Genomic DNA, 15,207 nt, shown 5'->3' with positions numbered 1-15,207 from the left:
GAATAGAAAGAGTTTGGAGCAAGCTTTGTGGAGTAGAAAGCTTCAGAGCAATATGGTCCTGATTTTAAAGGAGAGATTTGGGACGCTGGGAAAGAAATTTATTCTCTGTGACCCTGTTTCCTTGTCTTTACCTTGTGAATCAGAGCATCCACCTCAAAGAGTGGTTGTGAAAATCAACTTAAAAAGGGCTTAGAGTGGTGTCTGACACATCACTGGTGCTTACAAATGTATTATTAGTTATTGTGCTGCTACTGTTTGGCATCATTCTTCTGCACTTTTCACACAGAATATGTTCGCTCCTTTGTCATACGAGAATCTGTTAGACACACGTCTTGTGAATGAAGAGGAAAGTGATGAGTGGATCTGACCAGCCAGGTGGCACTAGTGATAAAGAACCCTCCTCCCAATGCAGGAGACGTAAGAGACATGGGTTTGATCCCTGGGCTGGGAAGATGCCCTGGAGGAGGGCATGGCAACCCACTCCAGTATTCTTGCCTGGAGGACCCCATGGACAGAGGAGCCTGGTGGGCTATAGTCCATAGGGTCACATAGAGTCAGACATAACTGAAGCGACTTAGCACGTACACACGCACGTACGCAAGCACAACCAAAGCCTGGGCCAAACTCCCTGTTCTTCAGAATCGTCCATAAACAAGCAGACGTGGAGGTGCAGGCGCTGCAAAGAAGGCAGGGATTGGTTCAACTTTCACCTCCTGAGTGTGTGTTCTTCCAACAGCATGAAGGTAATCTCAGCCCTCAGAAAACCATCTGATCATAATAAAATGAAAACGTAAGGGAAAACCCATGGCTGAATTCTAGGCCATTAACAGAAAACCATCTGATTATAGTAAAATGAAAACGTAAGGGAATATCCATGGCTGAATTCTGGGCCATTAAATCCTCCACTTGTTGCACCTCTTTATGTGCAGAAAAATCAGGCTATGCGAGTCAGTGGACCTGATAAAAACAGCGATTTGTGCTGCCTCCGTGATGGAGAGGCTCTGGGGGCACATTTGATGGTTCCATGAACAGGGACCAGGAGGGAAAATTCAGTGTTGCTGTTCCTGGTGCTGCTGCCTGGCTGGCTGAGCCCTGGGACACGTAGTACACCAAATAAGGCCGTGCTCCTGCGGCGTCAACCAAGTGTCCTGGAAAACAGACTTGGGCACGTTCAGGGTAGGAAACACAAGATTTAACCCTTATAGGTAGTTCACAACCTATGAATGCATATTTCAAAATCGTTTTTTACACCTTTGTTTTGCTTTTCAAAACATATTTTTCTATCTAAGCCATTTTATATATGGAAGTTAGGTCCCATGGCGATGAATAAAAACTTCTTTAAGTCACACTGTTGGAGGGACTCCCCTGGTGGTCCAGTGGTTAAGACTCTGCACTTACACTGCCTGGGAGTGTGAGTTCAATTCCTGGTTAGGGACCTACGATCTCACATGCCACAGTGTGGCCAAAAAAATCTTAAAAAAAAAAAAGAAAAAATAAATCATACTGTTGGAAGTATTCTAGTAGGATTGCTGACCCCCAATCCCCTAAGATGATGTCCTTTGGGAAAAGCTATTTAATGAGTGGCAGAGAAAAGAAAGGGGCTTCCTAGGTGGCTCAGTGGTAAAGAACCCAACTGCCAATGCAGGAGATTTGGGTTCCATCCCTGGGTAGAGAAGATTCCCCTGGAGGAGGAAATGGCAGCCCACTCCAGTATTCTTGCCTGGAGAATCCCATGGACAGAGGAGCCTGGCGGGCTAAAGTCCACAGGGCCACAAAGAGTCAGACACGACTGAGCGACCAAACAGCAACAACGGAGAAAAGAAAAAGGTTTCCTTTTCTCCCTGTTACACAATGAAGCCACATTTCTCAGTCCTCCTCACAGTCGGATGTGACCTTGGGCTTGAGTTCTGGCCAGTGGGACACGGGGAGATGCGCTGGATGCCATGCTCAAGGCTAGCAAGCAAACTCCCCTGGGGTGACCCTCCACGCACTCTGTTCCTCCACCTGCCCCTGGACACAGAGGGTTGAGTAGAGACCCCTGAGCCTAGCGGGGGGCAGAGACACAGAATGGGGGGGTTCCCTGAAGCACCAGGTGGAAAGCTGCTCCCAAACGTCCACATTGAACTGTTATGAGATCCAGAAACAGCCTCTTGTGTTAGGTCTCTGAGCTTTGGGACTTATTTCCTACAGCAGCTATGTTACCCTGACTAATACAAGTGTTTCCAGGAACACATCTTATTGTGCTATACTGGAAGTAGGCAGAAAGCAGCCACGTTCAAGGAAATTGTAGTGAGTAAAAATATCTTGAGAAAGATGTGAAAGACACAGAATATTCTAAGTGAAAGTGAAGTCGCTCAGTTGTGTCCAACTCTTTGCAACCCCATGGACTGTAGCCTACCAGGCTCCTCCGTCCATGGAATTTTCCAGGCAAGAGTACTGGAGTGGGTTGCCATTTCCTTCTCCAGGGGATCTTCCCGACCCAGGGATTGAACCTGGGTCTCCCACATTGTGGGCAGATGCTTTACTGTCTGAGCCACCAGGGAAGTCCAGAATGTTCTAAGCAGCCTGAAACATGCTCTGAGAATATGCTATATATGGCATTCATACTTTTTCTCATTTTTAGTATCTTTATACCATCAAGCGGAGAAGGAGATGGCAACCCACTCCAGGATTCTTGCCTAGAGAATCCTGTGGATGGAGGAGCCTGGTGGGCTGCCGTCTATAGGGTCGCAGAGTCGGACACGACTGAAGCGACTTAGCAGCAGCAGCAGCAGACCATCAAGAGTTTTACACAAATGAAGAGTTCACATGCATCACAAAATTTCTCCTTCAAGGCTATTGAAATGACTTTTAAGTGGGGGAAATACCAGTAAGAGCAGTCTTAATACTTCAAAGAAATTCCAAAGGGGAAACTCAAAACAAGAAATGGCAGTTCCATTCTGGGAACAACTTTCCCATTTCAGTTTAACAGTATTTTTTGTTTCTTAGCATGTATCCTCTGATAAAGAAAAGATATGTGGCTTATCTGGAATGTTTCAAACTGTAAAATGTGCTAATTATCAGAGCAGCCAGAAGAGCCAGTGAGACATATTTACTATGGCCAGCCTGCTGAGTGAGAAAAGGCAGAGATAGCTGTTTATCAGGCTGAGGAACCAAATTTAAATTTCACACACATATCAGCTCTGCCCAAGCTGATCTGAATGGAATCCAGCTAAGGGCTTAAATATTGTGTGGCTGCTGCTGCTGCTGCTAAGTCACTTTAGTTGTATCCGACTCTGTGTGACCCCAGAGACGGCAGCCCACCAGGCTCCACCATCCCTGGGATTCTCCAGGCAAGAACATTGGAGTGGGTTGCCATTTCCTTCTCCAAGGCATGAAAGTGAAAAGTGAAAGTGAAGTCGCTCAGTCGTGTCTGACTCTTTGCGACCCCATGGACTGCAGCCTACCAGGCTCCTCCGTCCATGGGATTTTCCAGGCAAGGGTTCTGGAGTGGGGTACCATTGCTTTCTCCGATTCCTTGGCTATTGCTGCCAAATGGAGAATTTTACACACACACACACACACACGTGCACACATAAATACATACACAGTGTGTAGCTATACGGGGAGAATGAGCTCCGTTACAGAAAAATGCTGAAAGTGGGCTTTGTAGAAACAGGATGAAGTACCTGATTTGGAATCTCTGAACACGGATACAACGTGACGTAGAAAGTTGGTGAGTTGTTCAGCACTCTTTGAATTCTGATTTTTGGGTGTGATGTCCTCATGGCACCAAAGTGGACCAAACGCCCTTCAACAAAACACACAAACTGTCAAAAATGTAACGATCGTTTTGCACAACCATATACACAGTTCTAACTCCAAAGGGGCAACAAACTTTTTTTTTTAATTTACTTATTAATTTGGTGGAAAATTTCAGTCTTATAAAGCTTAAGAGCACACTCAAAATAGAGCTACTTAACTGGATGGAGACATACTTTTTCATATGTTTTGCTCACAGAATTAAAACTTCTCAATTCACCAGGACAGTGTTCATTCAGCATGTAACAGGTTCTTTGTCTTCAATGAAATGATGTAACACGTCAAATAAAGCACAGATTTAGACACAGACCCCCTTTATACACTTCAGAATGTGCAGAGGTAACATTCTATCAGGGTCACACTGTAGGTGAAGTTGCCAAACGCTGTAGGACACACTGAAGATACAACCTCTGCTGTCCACTCGGTGCCTCTGTGCTAAGAGCGGGGGCATCCATGTGTGAGACTCTCAGAGAACGCCATTCGCAGCACAGACGCTGCTGAGCGGTGAGAAAGCCTTTCTTCCCCACAAACCAGTCAGGTCTCTGAGATACGCTGTAAGGAGGCACCACCAGCCCCTACCTGAGCTTTCTGCACGTTAAATTCTATATTGAACTGAGCTAACAGAAGCAGAAGATATTAAGAAGAGGTGGAAACAATACACAGAAGAACTGTACAAAAAAGATCTTCATGATCCAGATAATCACGATGGTGTGAACACTCAGCTAGAGCCAGACATCCTGGAATGTGAAGTCAAGTGGGCCTTAGGATGCATCACTACAAACAAAGCTAGTGGAGGTGATGGAATTCCAGTTGAGCTATTTCAAATCCTGAAAGATGATGCTGTGAAAGTCTTGCACTCAATATGCCAGCAAATTTGGAAAACTCAGCAGTGGCCACAGGAATAGAAAAGGTCAGTTTTCATTCCAATCCCAAAGAAAGGCAATGCCAAAGAATGCTCAGACTACCGCACAATTGCACTCATCTCACACGCTAGTAAAGTAATGCTCAAAATTCTCCAAGCCAGGCTTCAGCAATACGTGAACCATGAACTCCCAGATGTTCAAGCTGGATTTAGAAAAGGCAGAGGAACCAGAGATCAAATTGCCAACATCCGCTGGATCATCAAAAAAGCAAGAGAGTTACAGAAAAACATCTATTTCTCCTTTACTGACTATGCCAAAGCCTTTGACTGTGTGGATCACAACAAACTCTGGAAAATTCTGAAAGAGATGGGAATACCAGACCACCTGACATGCCTCTTGAGAAACCTGTATGCAGGTCAGGAAACAAGTTAGAACTGGACATGGAACAACAGACTGGTTCCAAATAGGAAAAGGAGTGCGTTAAGGCTGTATATTGTCACCCTGCTTATTTAACTTCTCTGCAGAGTACATCATGAGAAACGCTGGGCTGGAAGAAGCACAAGCTGGAATCAAGATTGCCAGGAGAAATATCAATCACCTCAGATATGCAGATGACACTACCCTTATGGCAGAAAGTGAAGAACTAAAGAGCCTCTTGATGAAAGTGAAAGAGGAGAGTGAAAAAGTTGGCTTAACACTCAACATTCAGAAAACTAAGATCATGGCATCCGGTCCCATCGCTTCATGGCACATAGATGGGGAAACAGTGGAAACAGTGTCAGACTTTATTTTTCTGGGCTCCAAAATCACTGCAGATGGTGATTGCAGCCATGAAATTAAAAGATGCTTACTCCTTGGAAGGAAAGTTATGACCAACCTAGATAGCATATTCAAAAGCAGAGACATTACTTTGTCCACAAAGGTCCATCTAGTCAAGGCTATGGTTTTTCCAGTAGTCATGTATGGATGTGAGAGTTGGACTATAAAGAAAGCTGAGTGCCGAAGAATTGATGCTTTTGAACTGTGGTATTGGAGAAGACTCTTGAGAATCCCTTGGACTGCAAAGAGATCCAACCAGTCCATCCTAAAGGAGATCAGTCCTGAATATTCATTGGAAGGACTGATGTTGAAGCTGAAACTCCAATTCTTTGGTCACCTAATGCAAAGAGCTGACTCACTGGAAAAGACCCTGATGCTGGGAAAGATTGAGGGCAGGAGGAGAAGGGGACAATAGAGGATGAGATGGTTGGATGGCATCACCAACTCAATGGACATGGGTTTGGGTAGACTCTGGTAGTTGGTGATGAACAGGGAGGCCTGGCGTGCTGTGGTTCATGGGGTCACAAAGAATTGGACATGACTGAACTGAACTATGAGAATTGAACCAAAAGCTAAATCATTCCTCGAAAAAACCATAAAATCCGAAAAAAATGGGATCACTCGCAGTTTTCTTAACTTTGATCTATTATTAGTTGGATTCCTTTCCTATCATGCGTCTGATTGTTTCTGGTTCCTGAATTCCATTTATAAGTGACCCTTTGGACTAGAGGAGCAGACAGGGGTCCCCCCTCTGCAGCTGCTACTGGGTTGACCATGGCTAATACTTTGGGTTTCCAGACCGATGTTCTCTGCCAAGTCTTGAAACTCCCAGAGGCTGGTAGGTCTAATAGATGGTAAAAGTCATGCTTGCCTCCTGCCTGCATCTGCTACCTGCTCATTAGGCAGGAAATCTCCCTGCTCCTCCACCGTGACATCAGGGGAGTCGTAGACAGCGCCTACCAGGGTCTGCCTCGTACACAGATGCCAGCAGATGCAATTCAGAAGAGAGGAGACTTCATTAGAATTTTCATCTGCGGTTTTAAAGTGATGGCACTCTTCCAAAAGACTGACCCCAAAACAGCAGCCCATCTCCTGACTCCTTCCTTACCTGGTCGTCAGAAACTCAATGAGCTTGTTTGCCTTCTCATCTGAGTCAGCAGCTGCGTCCGCATCTTCTACCTCCTGGGCCATCTGTGGGAGGTTCCCACTGCTGCCTCCCAGACTGATGCTGGATGAAGTGGAGCTGGAGCTGAGCCCTGAGTCTGGCACCGGGGATGACTGGTCCTCTCTCAGGAAGTCGAAGCCACCTGGTGGGAGACAAAGTCCAGGTGGAATGTGCAGGGCAGGCACTGAATGAGGTCGGGAGGTGTGCATCAGGAGGTGTGCAGTTATTTACATTTTTTGGAAAAAAAAAAAAACACTTGATTTTTGACTATGGCTATGACTAAACAAGACTGGAACTCTTTCTTTGCTTATGGAATAGTTGCAGTGCCGTGTAAACCAGTGTGATTTGGTAATAGATGGTGCTCTGCTATTTTCTACTTTGTTGTCTTTTTTCCCCCCTTTTCTCCCCCAAGATACCACCTTTTATTTATCAGACTGGTAAAGACAAACAAGTTTAGTAATAGTAGGTGTGCAACACACACTCTTGAATATTGCAGGTTTAAATTAGTGCAACAATCTTGGAGAACAATTTGCAATATCAATAAAAAAAATTTAAAGACATCCATCTTTTGTTTGACCCAATAACTACAAACTAAGAAATGTATCCTGGAGATATACTGATTAAAAGTACATCAAGGTATATGAGCCTAGGGGCTCATGGAGACATTTTGTATATTGGCCAAGAAGCAAAACAAACACAAACCAGAACAATTTCTCCAGGTGTGGATAAGAAACATATGAGTTAAGATACGTGGTTCAATGGATACTATGCTGCTGCTGCTGCTAAGTCGCTTCAGTCGTGTCCGACTCTGTGCGACTCCATAGACAGCAGCCCATTAGGCTCCCCCGTCCCTGGGATTCTCCAGGCAAGAACACTGGAGTGGGTTGCCATTTCCTTCTCCAGTGCATGAAAGTGAAAAGTGAAAGTGAAGTCGCTCAGTCATGTCCGACTCTTAGTGACCCCATGGACTACAGCCTACCAGGCTCCTCCGTCCGTGGATTTTCGAGGCAAGAGTACTGGAGTGGGGTGCCATGGATACTATGCAGGACATAAAAAGGATGGCATGGAACCCTTTGTGCTAAGATACAAAGATCTTCAAAATACCCAGTCTTCTGATTAAGCTCACTTAATCAGCCTTTTTCTAACACTTACCAAATCATTTGATGCTCTGGTGTTTTAATTGACGCTTTCTGCAAAAGAAGTGAGTGCATGTGTCTGTGTGTGCACGCTTTCACACATCCACTGACTGATGACTAGCTCTGTTACACATCTGTACCTAACTGTGCTGTAGGTAAATTATTCTTGGGTAATAGACGATTTAACTATATGACATGATACTATTTTTGAGGATAACAGCGATAAGTAGGTTATACACAATGTTTTGCATAAATGTGCCCAGAACTCTGAATGTGTATATTAATTTAATGTAATTATGTCTCAAGGTACATAGGGAAATGTCTGGCGCCTTGGTGATACCTGCTCTCAAAATGCTGCAGGCGGTCACTGTTCTGCACACTCTCCTCCATGGGTGTTCCAGACTCATGCTCTCTCGGTCAATGGATATTAATTTTTTTCATAACATATTTAATGAAAATAGCAATCACAGTAATAATTTAAAAAGTATATTTGGAAATATGAAGAAGGATTTAACATCAAGTAAAATAGTGCATGTTTATTGTGCATAATGGTACATATTTTATCCCTTAGAAAGCCGGGGCGAGGGTAAAAGCAGAGACATTGATGTGGGCTCCAGGGACACCCCCAGGCACCCTCAGACTTGTGACTCTGTCTCAGGCTCCCGGCCCCTCCTCCTTGTGTTACCTGTATAGAGGTACTCGGGCTGATAAGCTGGCTGAACGGTTAGAGTCTTGGCTTCGCCCATCTCTCGAGTCTGCAGGAGCACAGAAGCAATGGCATGGAAATTGCTGTTGCAAGAGAGGGCAATCAGGAGGTGAAGAAGCAATTTTTTGCTGTGTTCAAAGACTTCGGGCCGGTAATGGTCCAAACCTGGAACGAAACGGTGCAATCTCTTAATATAAACAAACCTTCAGCTCGTCTAGATTCCAGGGATGGCAAAGATTCCAAGATGCCCGGGAGGAACACGAGGAACACGTTAGAGGAATGTTTAGTTTCCTTTGTTAGTTTGTTACAGACATAAAGAAATCAGGCTTAGGAAAATCAAATGTTTTCTTCCTTAAAAAATGTTCTTATGAAATGCTGACAGACGGACTTTTCTTGACCTCTCTGTAGCATCTGACATGCTTAGCATTCCTCTTTCCTGAGATGTTCTCTTCCCTGCTACTAAAGGTTTCTAACTTTATCTCTCTCTCTCTGAGTCTCCCTGCCTGGCTGATTCCTCTTTCCATTTTTTTCACTCTGCACCTTGGGTATTTTAAAACCTCAGTGCTTAGCCGACCATGTTCTACATTCTTTCTCTCTATGCACTGACTGTGTCTGGAGGCTTTAAATTTATCATGGAGAACCAAAGCCCCTGAAAGAAGTCCAGCTTGTTTTGAATATCTCTACAGAAGTAGCATGGATGAGGTACCATTCTCTATTATGGTGCCAGGACAACTTTAAACAATGACTGATCAACTGGAATTATAGAGATGTCACAGAAAGGATGGTGAAAAAGAGAAGATATTAGGTATTTCAGAAAAGCAGGATGGTCACGTAAAAGGACAGCTCCCTGGGGTGACTTGTGTAGGACTCTAGTGGCCAGAATTCCTCTGGGTCCCAGGCTTACCTAAGAAGACAGCATGGAGCAGCAGCGGGAGGTGGAGAGCCCAGTCTTCTCGGACACTGTGGTCCACCACCATCTCAGTCATAAAGATGACAGCGACATTGCACCTAATCAATCAAAGGGATGACGTCAACGCCATGTCCGAAGAGGACGGAAACAGACCGACAGGTCGTTGGGGCACAATCACGTCCAACTCATCAGCCTTGGAGAATTAGGTGAGACCCTGATTCCAGGAAAATGGAGTTTAACTTCTAATTCAGCACGGAGCTCCATGAGGAGAAGAAATTTCACTTGAGCTAATTCACATAATGGGGACTCTACTGGTCACTTGAAAATAAGGGCTGAGGGATGAAGAGACTCGGAAGACAAAGGTTCTTTCGTTTAGCTGCTCACAATCGAAAAGGCATACCAGAATGAACACCCACACTAAGGGCACGTCAAGGGAAACTTCAAAGGGCTGCAAGGCAGCTTTGCACACTGGTTAATGTTCACCAAAATCAGTCAGTATGCTGAGAGCTGCAGTTCAAGTCGCTTGTGTTCCCTCTGGTTTCAAACATCATTTCAACTGATGGGACATGGAACAGGTTTCTCTTTTCATAGGAAGAAAAATCCAGTCAGAGCTAAGCGGTCACTCCCCTCTATCTGCACGTGCTACTCACCTGTGGAGTGGCCCCCGGGGGGTGATGGTCTCTGGGAGGTAGTCCACCAGCGGGGCCCAGCACCCTCCCGTGCAAGGCATGGGTAGGGGCTGCGGCTGTTTGGTCTCTGTGATAGTCAGAAGCCAGCCGGTGTAGGGAGAAATTGGGTCATCTGTAGTTTGAGAAAGACGAATGTGCTTCATTTACAGGGAGAGAAGCTGCTTGTTTTCCCAACTTGCCTTTTTAGAAAGCAACTTACAGATTTGTGCTTGTAAAAATAACTTCCTAACCATTCCATTTGGTGAGTATGAAATTATATGATCAAATGGGCTGGAATTACTTGATTAAGTTTCTTTCATTCCTTTATTTCTTGGATATCTAATTTATAGTTATTCATTATAGACCGACTGAAAACATAGATACAGAAGAAGAAAAACCCTACATCACGTGAATTCCCATCACTGTGACAACTGACTCCTTCTCTCGTCTCCTCCATCTCAGTAAAACGTGATTTCTTATTTTCAGTTCACTCAGGACGGGAGCCTGGGAATCCTCCCTGACTTCTCACTTATATATATATATTTTTTTAAATTTATTTTTAATTGAAGGATAATTGCTTTATAGAATTATGTTGGCTTCTGCCAAACATCAACATGAATCAGCCATAGTTGCTTATATTTCTAATAACCATGATGATGGTGGTAGGGACAGTAATAATAAAAATAATAAAGTCAGAACTAACGGAGAGACAGCTTGGGCTTCCTTGGTGGCTCAGTGATAAAGAATCTGCCTGCCAATGCAGGAGATGTGGGTTTGATCCCTGGGTTGGGAAGACCCTTTGGAGAAGGAATGGCAACCCACTGCAGTATTCTTGCCTGGAGAATCCCATGAATAGAGGAGCCTGGTGGGCTATAGTCCATGGGGTTGCAAAAGCGTCGGATGCGACTGAGCAACTAACAACAGAGAGAGGTTACTTTATGTCAGGCAATGGTCTATATATTTCATGTATAAATAACCTAATATAACCCAACGATAGGTACCTATTATCCCAATTTTGTAGAGGGGACGCTGAGGTTAAGTAACTTGCCACCAGCTGCATATTCAGTAAGCTCTCCCTCTAAACAAACCCAAGAGATGACCACTTCTCACCATCTCTATCACTGCCATTATGGGCTGAGCCCTCGCCATCTCTCCCGGGAGGCAGAGCCTCCTACCGCCTCCCTGTCTCCATGCTTAACCCTCTTCAGTCTATTCTCAGCAGAGCGGCCACAGTCATCCTCCTTTTTTTAAGATTTTTTTTTTTTTAATGTAGACAATTTTTAAAGTCTTTATTGAATCTGTTACAATATCACTTCTGTTTTATGTTTCGGTTTTTTTTGGCCTGGAGGCATGTGGGATCTTAGCTCCCCAATCAGGGATTGAACCCACACCCCCCTGCACTGGAAGGCGAAGAATTAACCATTAGATCACCAGGGAAGTCCCCAGAGCCATCCTTTGAAAACAGAAGTCCATTCAGAGTCCCTTTCTCTGCGTACCACTGGCCAGTGGCTCCCCTTCACACTCAAAATGAAATGCAGCATTCACTTCACACCAGGCCCTATAAGGCCTGACAAGGCCTCCCTCCTGTTTCTTGGCTTGTTTCCTATTTTGTGCCCTCCGCTCATTGCACCCCAGTCACCTTGCCTTCCTTTGCTGTTCCGTGACCATGCCAGATGCTGTTCACCAACTTTATAGACTAGGTCTGAATCTGTTTGCCTGTCCACTTTATCCAAGGTGGTATTTTTTTTTTTTAAATAAGAAAATACTTGAAAGAGGCTGCACCTTTCTTTTTAGATAAACCCAGACTAGGAAGCGCTGGGCCATGAGGTCTCTCCTGATCCCTTCTCATTCTTCTTAGCCCTGCTCATACCCTCAGGAATTCAGGCAGAAAATAACTACCCCTGACATATATCATACAGCCAGTCATAAGGTTTGGAACTGAGCCTGCAAACCTTTGCTTCTCTCAAGCATAGACTGTACCCATCACTGGGTAGCTAGAACCAAAAATGCATCAGGCAGGATCGAGTTACCAAAGTTCTGAGGGTACTTATGCCCTACCGGATAGACTGCTTCGTCTGGGACAGCTGAAGTCAATTCTGCTACTTGACAACTAGAAAAGGATTTTAGCATCTATTTTATGGACTTTCTATGACGAGGATCTGTTTGAGTAGCTTGATTTCCATTTTTCTTTGACTTGGGAAATTTAAGATTTGAGCTCTCAGTAACCCAACTACTTACTCTGAACTTTAATTTCCCTGGTTAATACAGTAATCACATGAAGAATATTACTGACACATGACTCAATCAAATTAAAGTACTATACCCAGTAAGATGCTGTTTATGCTGGTATGACAAAGTTATAAACATTTCCGGGTAAAACAGAGACCATGATGATAATACTAGACTACTCTTTCTGCCTTATTTTCATTCACAGTAGTTTTTCCTTCCCTTTATACATACTTCTATTACTTTTTCTCTGTATCCCTAAAGCCAGTGATCTGAGTTTATATAATGACATAGTCGCTCATTTTGTTATAATTACCCTCTGAAAGTCACTATTTTAACATACATAAGGAACGTAAAGTTTCAATACCAGAGGGCTCTGAAGATGTATTTTCAAAATGATTATTACTTTGTTACAGTGTTTTCTACCAAATTCTGTGTTGACGGAATCAACTGGTCGAAGTGCAACAATATTCCTAATGTAAAACCCGTAGTCATATAATGTTATGCTTCATTACAGCATGCCTGTCACATTCTGGGGAAGCCAGGATTTGACTGCCTAACATTTCCATGACTCAATTTTTCTGTCCTCAAAATTTTATGTTACCAAGGAGATAACATAAATTTTATGTATAGCAAGGAGACTGTTCTTGAACCAACAACTCCATCCCTCAGGTACTGCTCTCCTCGTCTATAAAATGTGGTCCTGCCTAGAACTAATGGTCTGTGCTCTTGAAATGCAACTGTTTGGTGTCTGGAAGGCCAAGTACCCTGATGGGCACAGAAATGAGGGAAAATGCATAAGCTTCCCCTGGCCCCAACTTCATACTAACTGTTCTAGAAAAAGGTTTTATAGGGACACAGTTAAAACTTGGGCTTCCCAGGTGACCCTAGTGGTAAAGATTTTGCCTGCCAATGCAGAAGACACAAGAGATGTGGGTTCAATCCCTGGGTCAGGAAGATCCCTTGGAGGAGGGGATGGTGACCCACTCCACTATTCTTGCCTGGGAAATCCCATGGACAGAGAAGCTTGGCGGGCTACAGTCCATGGGGGTCACAAAGAGCCAGACATGACTGAACACATGAGCACGGTTAAAACTCAACCTGAGTATGGCAATACTACATGGATCTCAGACATTCCTTCCACTGATATTGTGAATGGTGAATTGCCTATCTGTGCATTAAGAAGTAAAACTGAAATGTAGTGTCATTAGAACTACTGGCTTGGCAAAAAAGCTTATTCAGGTTTTTCATAACATTGTACTGAAAACCCTGAACAAACTTTTTGGCCAACCTAAAACACTTAGCTCTTACTGTACTCTGCACATTTCCCACAAGAACAAAATAATTTAAAACAACCAGTACAAAAGCTCTGTGCACCAACTTACAAAATGGACCTAACTCATGAGATATCATATTATGATTGTAAGTTCCAGAAGATAGTTTACCAATTTCCTTACAGAGCTAATGTATCACTGGGAATGTTCTCTGTTTCCAGAATTCCTGTAACTTGTGAACAAGTAACTGAGACCACTCCCTGACCAATGACCAGTAAGTGTACAACCTGTTCGAGACTTAAACAAAATCAATGAATGCATTGATCTTTCCAGTTTTTCCAGCTTCCCAAGGTATAGTGTGATTCCTGGGACAATCGAATCTCCCAGTCTGGCAAGGTTTTCACTCGGTCCCTGAGAAATTAAATATGAAAACAGATCTATCCTGGGTGAGCTGACTCACAAAGCTTAAAGGTTAAATCCACTCCCAAGACAGGCAGAAGAACTGAATGGAAATCTTTGTTTTCAAAGAGACAACCTTGTACTAGCTTTTTGCCAAATGCATCACCCAGGAAAAGGGCCAAGAAGACAAAAATATGGTTTTAGGTAGTAGCTCAAAGTCTTCCTAATTCTGATTCATCTACTGTTTGGTTTGTTTTTACTTTGAAGAGACTGACTCTCTGCATGGCAGGATTAAATGGTTACTTAATTATTTGCGGGCTTTTTATTGATCAGAACAAGAATAATCATGATACTCATTTTGCATTCACTAACCATTTGCCCTCCATCTGAAAGCCCTCAGCCTGTTAGTGCTTACTTTTATCCTCATCGTATGAGCCTCCTGAACTGTTGCTGTATCTTGACTCCAGACGCGTATGGGCTCTGATGACGTTACTAAACCTGCAAATACAAGAACAGCCATCGTGAGATATTGACACATGTGTGTTATGTGCTGAGACACAAAAATACTATTATTTAGCGGTTGATGATGCTTTTCCCAAAATAATACTGTAAATAGTGTACCCCATACATTCCCTTTGTGCTCGAGCAGGTCAGTGGTCACTCCTGCTCAGGAGCACAAGTTCAAACCTTGAAAAGAAAAACATTTGAAGACTAATATGTGTGACTCCAACTAGAAAATTATAACATCTGCTTGGAAAGAAGACGGGCATGATACTGAATAACACGAATCCTTGATTCACATGGTAACCTGGCACATGGTAGAAATAATGGCCGAAAGACTGAATAAGTGAAATAAGACAGACCCGGAAACATACGAAAATAATTTCATAACAAATTTTGAATTTCACGAGCTTTAATGTTTTCCTTAAGAGGTTTTTAGGAAAAGGTACACGTGGAGGTGTAATACAACCAGAGGGCCTCTTTCTGTCTAGTCTTTCTGTGGCTTAAGAAGTAATCAAAAACAAACAAACAAAAAAAGAGGTCGAAGGATAACTTTTAAAAGAGTGTTTATTTATTTGGCTGCATCCGGTCTTAGAGCATGTGGAACTCCTGCTGCACCATGAGGCGTGGCATCGTTCACTGCAGGGCTTGGACTCTTGCTGTGGCACGAGGGGGCTCTGGAGCGCGTGCGCTCAGGAGTTGCAGGGCACGGGCTTAGCTGTTCCACGGCATGTGGATC

At 43.8% G+C, this 15,207-nt stretch overlaps 1 protein-coding gene across 17 annotated transcripts in view; it reads right to left on the bottom strand.

Moving 5' to 3' along the window:
• The window catches only part of FRY (FRY microtubule binding protein), a 428,089-nt gene that overhangs the window by 48,791 nt on the left and 364,091 nt on the right, over positions 1–15,207 (bottom strand). For all 17 annotated transcript variants that reach the window (XM_044927339.2, XM_044927345.2, XM_044927344.2 and 14 more), the window contains 6 exons: positions 14,383–14,465; positions 10,051–10,201; positions 9,395–9,498; positions 8,470–8,655; positions 6,592–6,790; positions 3,669–3,790 (listed from right to left, as the gene is read on the bottom strand). In XM_044927339.2, coding sequence (XP_044783274.1) covers positions 3,669–3,790; positions 6,592–6,790; positions 8,470–8,655; positions 9,395–9,498; positions 10,051–10,201; positions 14,383–14,465 — 845 coding nt within the window. The remainder of the gene's footprint in view (positions 1–3,668; positions 3,791–6,591; positions 6,791–8,469; positions 8,656–9,394; positions 9,499–10,050; positions 10,202–14,382; positions 14,466–15,207) is intronic.

This window comes from Bubalus bubalis, chromosome 13 (assembly GCF_019923935.1).
Source record: "Bubalus bubalis isolate 160015118507 breed Murrah chromosome 13, NDDB_SH_1, whole genome shotgun sequence".
Taxonomy (NCBI): domain Eukaryota; kingdom Metazoa; phylum Chordata; class Mammalia; order Artiodactyla; family Bovidae; genus Bubalus; species Bubalus bubalis.
Note: the sequence above shows the minus strand (reverse complement) of the source record. Positions and strands in the feature narration are given on the sequence as shown.